This window comes from Mixophyes fleayi, chromosome 2 (genome assembly GCF_038048845.1).
Source record: "Mixophyes fleayi isolate aMixFle1 chromosome 2, aMixFle1.hap1, whole genome shotgun sequence".
Classification (NCBI taxonomy): Eukaryota; Metazoa; Chordata; class Amphibia; order Anura; family Limnodynastidae; genus Mixophyes; species Mixophyes fleayi.
Genome location: NC_134403.1, coordinates 7,878,559 through 7,887,233, shown reverse-complemented (window position 1 = coordinate 7,887,233; position 8,675 = coordinate 7,878,559). Strand labels below are relative to the sequence as shown.

General features: G+C 53.7%; 1 protein-coding gene across 1 annotated transcript in view; it reads right to left on the bottom strand.

Moving 5' to 3' along the window:
* The window catches only part of PGAP2 (post-GPI attachment to proteins 2), a 41,534-nt gene extending 32,922 nt beyond the window's left edge, over positions 1 to 8,612 (bottom strand). Inside the window, 7 exon segments of the mRNA XM_075197589.1 lie at positions 4 to 563; positions 3,796 to 3,993; positions 3,996 to 4,035; positions 4,634 to 4,814; positions 4,899 to 5,004; positions 5,088 to 5,363; positions 8,373 to 8,612. Of these exon segments, the coding sequence (XP_075053690.1) occupies positions 4 to 563; positions 3,796 to 3,993; positions 3,996 to 4,035; positions 4,634 to 4,814; positions 4,899 to 5,004; positions 5,088 to 5,094 (1,092 nt within the window). The 5' untranslated portion in view covers positions 5,095 to 5,363; positions 8,373 to 8,612.
* Between the last annotated feature and the right edge of the window lie 63 nt (positions 8,613 to 8,675).

Genomic DNA, 8,675 nt, shown 5'->3' with positions numbered 1-8,675 from the left:
TACCGTCTCGCGGCCAGGACAAGCATACACCCAAACCCCAACCGTCTCGCGGCCAGGACAAAGCATACACCCAAACCCCAACCGTCTCGCGGCCAGGACAAGCATACACCCAAACCCCAACCGTCTCGCGGCCAGGACAAGCATACACCCAAACCCCAACCGTCTCGCGGCCAGGACAAGCATACACCCAAACCCCAACCGTCTCGCGGCCAGGACAAGCATACACCCAAACCCCAACCGTCTCGCGGCCAGGACAACCATACACCCAAACCCCAACCGTCTCGCGGCCAGGACAACCATACACCCAAACCCCAACCGTCTCGCGGCCAGGACAACCATACACCCAAACCCCAACCGTCTTGCGGCCAGGACAATTACTCCTACTGCTGCCAGTACAAAACTCCCTTCACATGTAAATCTACCAGGTATCTGAACATGACAAAAAAATGTGATCCTTACCTCTACACTTACATATTTCTTCGATTTCTTCCATATTAGGATGGTCATAATCATGTACCCGAGAGAAAAAGTCATGAATATCGCAAAACAGAGCTGGTGGATATCTACAGAGAAAGGAAAATACCACAATGAGCATTGCGAGGTAGATAGGAGCAGCGGGAAAATAACACGGAGCATGGAGAGGTAGATAGGAGCAGCGGGAAAATAACACGGAGCATGGAGAGGTAGAGAGGAGCAGCGGGAAAATAACACGGAGCATGGAGAGGTAGAGAGGAGTATCGGGAACATAACACGGAGCATGGGAGAGGTAGAGAGGAGCAGCGGGAACATAACAAGGAGCATGGAGAGGTAGAGAGGAGCAGCGGGAACATAACACGGAGCATGGAGAAGTAGAGAGGAGTACCGGGAACATAACACAGAGCATGGAGAAGTAGAGAGGAGTATCGGGAACATAACAAGGAGCATGGAGAAGTAGAGAGGAGTATCGGGAACATAACAAGGAGCATGGAGAAGTAGAGAGGAAAACCGGGAACATAACACGGAGCATGGAGAAGTAGAGAGGAGTACCGGGAACATAACACAGAGCATGGAGAAGTAGAGAGGAGTATCGGGAACATAACAAGGAGCATGGAGAAGTAGAGAGGAGTATCGGGAACATAACAAGGAGCATGGAGAAGTAGAGAGGAAAACCGGGAACATAACAAGGAGTATGGAGAAGTAGTGAGGAGTACCGGGAATATAACAAGGCGCATGGAGAAGTAGTGAGGAGTACCGGGAATATAAGAAGGAGCATGGAGAAGTAGTGAGGAGTACCGGGAATATAACAAGGAGCATGGAGAAGTAGTGAGGAGTACCGGGAATATAAGAAGGAGCATGGAGAAGTAGTGAGGAGTACCGGGAATATAACAAGGAGCAGTGGAGAAGTAGTGAGGAGTATCGGGAACATAAGGAGCATGGAGAAGTAGTGAGGAGTACCGGGAATATAACAAGGAGAAGTAGTGAGGAGTACCGGGAATATAACAAGGAGCATGGAGAAGTAGTGAGGAGTATCGGGAACATAAGGAGCATGGAGAAGTAGAGAGGAGCACCCGGAATATAACAAAGAGCATGGAGATGTAGAGAGGAGTACCGGGAATATAACAAGTAGCATGGAGAAGTAGTGAGGAGTACCGGGAACATAAGGAGCATGGAGAAGTGGAGAGGAGCACCCGGAATATAACAAGGAGCATGGAGAGGTAGAGAGGAGCACCAGGAACATAACAAGGAGCATGGAGAAGTAGTGAGGAGTACCGGGAATATAACAAGTAGCATGGAGAAGTAGTGAGGAGTACCGGGAACATAAAGAGCATGGAGATGTAGAGAGGAGTACTGGGAATATAACAAGTAGCATGGAGAAGTAGTGAGGAGTACCGGGAACATAAGGAGCATGGAGAAGTAGAGAGGAGCACCCGGAATATAACAAGGAGCATGGAGAGGTAGAGAGGAGTACCGGGAATATAACAAGTAGCATGGAGAAGTAGTGAGGAGTACCGGGAATATAACAAGTAGCATGGAGAAGTAGTGAGGAGTATCGGGAATATAACAAGTAGCATGGAGAAGTAGTGAGGAGTACCGGGAACATAAGGAGCATGGAGAAGTAGAGAGGAGCACCCGGAATATAACAAGGAGCATGGAGCTTTAGAGAGGAGTACTGGGATCATAACAAGGAGCATGGAGAAGTAGAGAGGAATACCAGGAATATAACACGGGGCATGGAGAAGTAGAGAGGAAATACCGGGAATATAACACGGGGCATGGAGAAGTAGAGAGGAATACCGGGAATATAACACGGGGCATGGAGAAGTAGAGAGGAATACCGGGAACATAACACGGAGCATGGAGAAGTAGAGAGGAGTACCGGGAACATAACACGGAGCATAGAGAAGTAGAGAGGAGTATCGGGAACATAACAAGGAGCATGGAGAAGTAGAGAGGAAAACCGGGAATATAACACGGAGCATGGAGAAGTAGAGAGGAGTACCGGGAATATAACAAGGAGCATGGAGAAGTAGTGAGGAGTACCGGGAATATAACAAGGAGCATGGAGAAGTAGAGAGGACTACCGGGAATATAACAAGGAGCATGGAGAAGTAGTGAGTACCGGGAATATAACAAGGAGCATGGAGAAGTAGTGAGGAGTACCGGGAATATAACAAGGAGCATGGAGAAGTAATGAGGAGTACCGGGAATATAACAAGGAGCATGGAGAAGTAGTGAGGAGTACCGGGAATATAACAAGGCGCATGGAGAAGTAGTGAGGAGTACCGGGAATATAACAAGGAGCATGGGAGAAGTAGTGAGGAGTACCGGGAATATAAGAAGGAGCATGGAGAAGTAGTGAGGAGTACCGGGAATATAAGAAGGAGCATGGAGAAGTAGTGAGGAGTACCGGGAATATAACAAGGAGCATGGAGAAGTAGTGAGGAGTATCGGGAACATAAGGAGCATGGAGAAGTAGTGAGGAGTACCGGGAATATAACAAGGAGCATGGAGAAGTAGTGAGGAGTATCGGGAACATAAGGAGCATGGAGAAGTAGAGAGGAGCACCCGGAATATAACAAAGAGCATGGAGATGTAGAGAGGAGTACCGGAATATAACAAGTAGCATGGAGAAGTAGTGAGGAGTACCGGGAACATAAGGAGCATGGAGAAGTGGAGAGGAGCACCCGGAATATAACAAGGAGCATGGAGAGGTAGAGAGGAGCACCAGGAACATAACAAGGAGCATGGAGAAGTAGTGAGGAGTACCGGGAATATAACAAGTAGCATGGAGAAGTAGTGAGGAGTACCGGGAACATAAAGAGCATGGAGATGTAGAGAGGAGTACCGGGAATATAACAAGTAGCATGGAGAAGTAGTGAGGAGTACCGGGAACATAAGGAGCATGGAGAAGTAGAGAGGAGCACCCGGAATATAACAAGGAGCATGGAGAGGTAGAGAGGAGTACCGGGAATATAACAAGTAGCATGGAGAAGTAGTGAGGAGTACCGGGAATATAACAAGTAGCATGGAGAAGTAGTGAGGAGTATCGGGAACATAACAAGGAGCATGGAGAGGTAGAGAGGAGCACCGGGAATATAACACGGAGAATGGAGAAGAGGGGAGAAATTCAGGGAATAAATTGACAAAAAGTAGGAAGAACCAGGAGATTTATTATAATTATAACATTTATATAGCACCAGCATATTCCATGGCGCAGGAGATACAAACAGTGAGATAGGAGACTTCGCTGCAATAAGTAACAAGCATGGAAAGGAGAATTCTGACTCAGAAGGACACAGCTGGTGTGGGTCTCACCATGGTTCTCATTAGAAGAGATGTAGGTCAGCAGGAGGAGGCCGACGATCTCCAGCACATTGAATATGAAGTTGATGCACGTTTGCCAGTACGAGCCGCCGAATCCTTGGTAGAACTTCAGGTACGCCACCGCTACCAGCAGACGTGGGGCAGAGTGCAGGCCGATGCAGAACCGCCAGATGTATCTCTGTGGGGTCACTCCCCAATTGCGGCACTGATTGATGGCAGGTAATTAGGAACCTTTAAAAAGGTGATCAAAGGGTCACATTCTTCCCCAAACATCTCAAAAGTTCACCACAAAATTTGTACTGATGGCAGAAACCAATTTAATTCACTCCTCCAACTCAGCTCATTACTCCCTATTAATACTCACACTCATAAGTCATCTTTCAGCATACACCACACCGAACTCACGTTCTGCTAGTGTAACATCAACCTTCAGGTCATTTGTATCAGTTGGTGTTACCTACAAAGCATCCACAGATATATCCTCACCATGCCTTGTCCCACAGTCTGACCCTATAGCGTACTGCCACCATGCCGTGCATCCTTTCCTGTTGTGCGCCCGTCCCGAGCGACACCCCGATGCACGTCCTCATTCCCTGTAGTGTGTCCTCAGAGGCATTGTGTTCTTTGGCTGACATTCCCAAACACCACTGTCCCTCAGGTATGCACTCTGGCCCCATAGTATTCCCCATAACTGCACAGTCTACCCCCCCATGCATGTCGCCCATCAAACTGCAGTATACACACAGTGATTGTTCCGTGAAAACAAAGTCATCATATAGTGCCCTCCCTGCAGCGTACCCACATTGTGCCCCCTGGTATGAGCTCTCACCCCGCAGTGCGTGTTCGTGGTCTCAATGAAGTCGAACAGCAGAGACCAGAAAATGCAGAAGATGAAGCTAAGGAGTGGGAGGAAGACAGTGCCCACAGCAAAAGTGGTGAACCTCATACTGAAGAGCGGGCTGCCCCCACGCTCCGGGGGCATTGTCAGCGTTTGCTGGGGCATCATGAACCTGAAACATGAAAAACACAATCCTAATGACTAATAAGAAAGCTGCTAGAAGGAGGACGAGTAGAATATAGAAACAAAGTCTGACCCTGACTCTAACTCGCTGTCTGAAGACCAGATGTACAGCTGCCAATAAGATGCAGAAAGACGGATGTCGGGTAGGGCAGGGCTGGGTTTTGGCTTTGGAAGTGAGCCTGAGGGCAAAAAGAGACACTAAGCCAGTCTGACAGCATTGCATAGCACAAAATAACTGAGAAACTGTCCGTGTTGTAATCACCTCTCATCCTCTACAGCCAATTATAAAGAGTAAAATATATATAGTGGGCCCAGTAATACCAGACACTGCCCTGACTTCCTCACATCACTCATAGTGGGCTCCAAAACACTGCCTTTCATCCCCCTGTAATAAGAGCAGGTCTAAGACTTGTATGGTAGTGATGTGCTGGCTGGGTGTGTGGAACAGGTAATACTGTTGAATTTTACCTTTATTGATGCTTGCTACAGGTATTGCTTCTGGTTATATGTAGTTGACTTCAGAGAAATCCTCTTGGACCTGTAATGTTGATATAGAACAATTCATTTGATACTATAATAGCGGTGGAGAAATTGTCTGTTGTGAAAAATCCCACTCTTGCTGTTAATAACACAATCTGTACAATCATATGACAGTGCACAGATAATGTCACAATGTTTGGAGCAGTTAGTACAGAAACAGCAGCAGTGTGTAACATTCAAAGCACTAAGATAAATTCACTAACATCTGATCAGGGCGAGTGTTTCTTTGGCAGTTACCCGGATGCAGCTGGATGGGGGGGGCAGTTACCCGGAGGCAGCTGGATGGGGGGGGCAGTTACCCGGAGGCAGCTGGATGGGGGGGGGCAGTTACCCGGATGCAGCCTGGATGGGGGGGGGTGTGGGGCAGTTACCCGAAGGCAGCTGGACGGGCTGGGGCAGTTACTTGGAGGCAGCTGGACAGGCTGGGGCAGTTACTTGTTGGCAGCTGGACAGGGGGGGGGGGCAGTTACTTGGAGGCAGCTGGACAGGCGGGGGCAGTTACTTGGAGGCAGCTGGACAGGCGGGGGCAGTTACTTGGAGGCAGCTGGACAGGGGGGACAGTTACTTGGAGGCAGCTGGACAGGGGGACAGTTACTTGGAGGCAGCTGGACAGGGGGGGGCAGTTACTTGGAGGCAGCTGGACAGGGGGGGGCAGTTACTTAGAGGCAGCTGGACAGGCGGGGGCAGTTACTTGGAGGCAGCTGGACAGGCGGGGGCAGTTACTTGGAGGCAGCTGGACAGGGGGGGGGAGGCAGCTGGACAGGGGGGGGGCAGTTACTTGGAGGCAGCTGGACAGGGGGGGGGCAGTTACTTGGAGGCAGCTGGACAGGGGGGGGGCAGTTACTTGGAGGCAGCTGGACAGGCGGGGGCAGTTACTTGGAGGCAGCTGGACAGGCGGGGGCAGTTACTTGGAGGCAGCTGGACAGGGGGGGGAGGCAGCTGGACAGGGGGGGGGGGCAGTTACTTGGAGGCAGCTGGACAGGGGGACAGTTACTTGGAGGCAGCTGACAGGGGGACAGTTACTTGGAGGCAGCTGGACAGGGGGGGGCAGTTACTTGGAGGCAGCTGGACAGGCGGGGGCAGTTACTTGGAGGCCAGCTGGACAGGCGGGGGCAGTTACTTGGAGGCAGCTGGACAGGGGGGGGAGGCAGCTGGACAGGGGGGGGGGCAGTTACTTGGAGGCAGCTGGACAGGCGGGGCAGTTACTTGGAGGCAGCTGGACAGGCGGGGGCAGTTACTTGGAGGCAGCTGGACAGGGGGACAGTTACTTGGAGGCAGCTGGACAGGGGGACAGTTACTTGGAGGCAGCTGGACAGGGGGGGGGCAGTTACTTGGAGGCAGCTGGACAGGCGGGGGGCAGTTACTTGGAGGCAGCTGGACAGGCGGGGGCAGTTACTTGGAGGCAGCTGGACAGGCGGGGGCAGTTACTTGGAGGCAGCTGGACAGGGGGGGGGAGGCAGCTGGACAGGGGGGGGGCAGTTACTTGGAGGCAGCTGGACAGGCGGGGGGCAGTTACTTGGAGGCAGCTGGACAGGCGGGGGCAGTTACTTGGAGGCAGCTGGACAGGGGGGGGAGGCAGCTGGACAGGGGGGGGGGGCAGTTACTTGGAGGCAGCTGGACAGGGGGGGGGCAGTTACTTGGAGGCAGCTGGACAGGGGGGGGCAAGCTGGACAGGGGGGGGGGCAGCTGGACAGGGGGACAGTTACTTGGAGGCAGCTGGACAGGGGGACAGTTACTTGGAGGCAGCTGGACAGGGGGGGGCAGTTACTTGGAGGCAGCTGGACAGGCGGGGGCAGTTACTTGGAGGCAGCTGGACAGGCGGGGGCAGTTACTTGGAGGCAGCTGGACAGGGGGGGGAGGCAGCTGGACAGGGGGGGGGCAGTTACTTGGAGGCAGCTGGACAGGCGGGGGCAGTTACTTGGAGGCAGCTGGACAGGCGGGGGGCAGTTACTTGGAGGCAGCTGGACAGGGGGGGGAGGCAGCTGGACAGGGGGGGGGGGCAGTTACTTGGAGGCAGCTGGACAGGGGGGGGGGCAGTTACTTGGAGGCAGCTGGACAGGGGGGGGCAAGCTGGACAGGGGGGGGCAAGCTGGACAGGGGGGGGGGCAAGCTGGACAGGGGGGGGGGCAAGCTGGACAGGCGGGGGCAGTTACTTGGAGGCAGCTGGACAGGCGGGGGCAGTTACTTGGAGGCAGCTGGACAGGGGGGGGAGGCAGCTGGACAGGGGGGGGGGCAGTTACTTGGAGGCAGCTGGACAGGGGGGGGGCAGTTACTTGGAGGCAGCTGGACAGGGGGGGGCAAGCTGGACAGGGGGGGGCAAGCTGGACAGGGGGGGGGCAGCTGGACAGGGGGACAGTTACTTGGAGGCAGCTGGACAGGGGGACAGTTACTTGGAGGCAGCTGGACAGGGGGGGGCAGTTACTTGGAGGCAGCTGGACAGGCGGGGGGCAGTTACTTGGAGGCAGCTGGACAGGCGGGGGCAGTTACTTGGAGGCAGCTGGACAGGGGGGGGAGGCAGCTGGACAGGGGGGGGGGCAGTTACTTGGAGGCAGCTGGACAGGCGGGGGCAGTTACTTGGAGGCAGCTGGACAGGCGGGGGCAGTTACTTGGAGGCAGCTGGACAGGGGGGGGAGGCAGCTGGACAGGGGGGGGGGCAGTTACTTGGAGGCAGCTGGACAGGGGGGGGGGCAGTTACTTGGAGGCAGCTGGACAGGGGGGGGCAAGCTGGACAGGGGGGGGCAAGCTGGACAGGGGGGGGGGCAAGCTGGCAGGGGGGGGGGCAAGCTGGACAGGGGGGGGGCAAGCTGGACAGGGGGGGGGGCAGCTGGACAGGCGGGGGCAGTTACTTGGAGGCAGCTGGACAGGGGGACAGTTACTTGGAGGCAGCTGGACAGGGGGGGGGCAAGCTGGACAGGGGGGGGGGGCAAGCTGGACAGGGGGGGGCAGTTACTTGGAGGCAGCTGGACAGGGGGTAGTTACTCGATGAAGCTGGGCAGGAGGAAGTTACCTGTGTACAGAACCTCAGCAGTGTCCTAGGAATATTGCAGTTGGTGGAATACACTGGAAACCAGACATCTTCGTGTTAGTTTATAGCCCTAGCACTTATCATGCTTATTTGTTTGCGGAGATAATTATTCTGTTTTTTCATTCGACTAGTTTTGTTTATGCTGGACGTATGGATGAATCTGAGCGCTGTACTAGTCGCATTTCCGGGTGTAGTAATATGGCGGCCAGTCACATGACTATCTGCTTCCAATCAGCGATGCGCTTGTTACTATAAAGAGCAGTCACGTGTCATTAATAGCGGCCG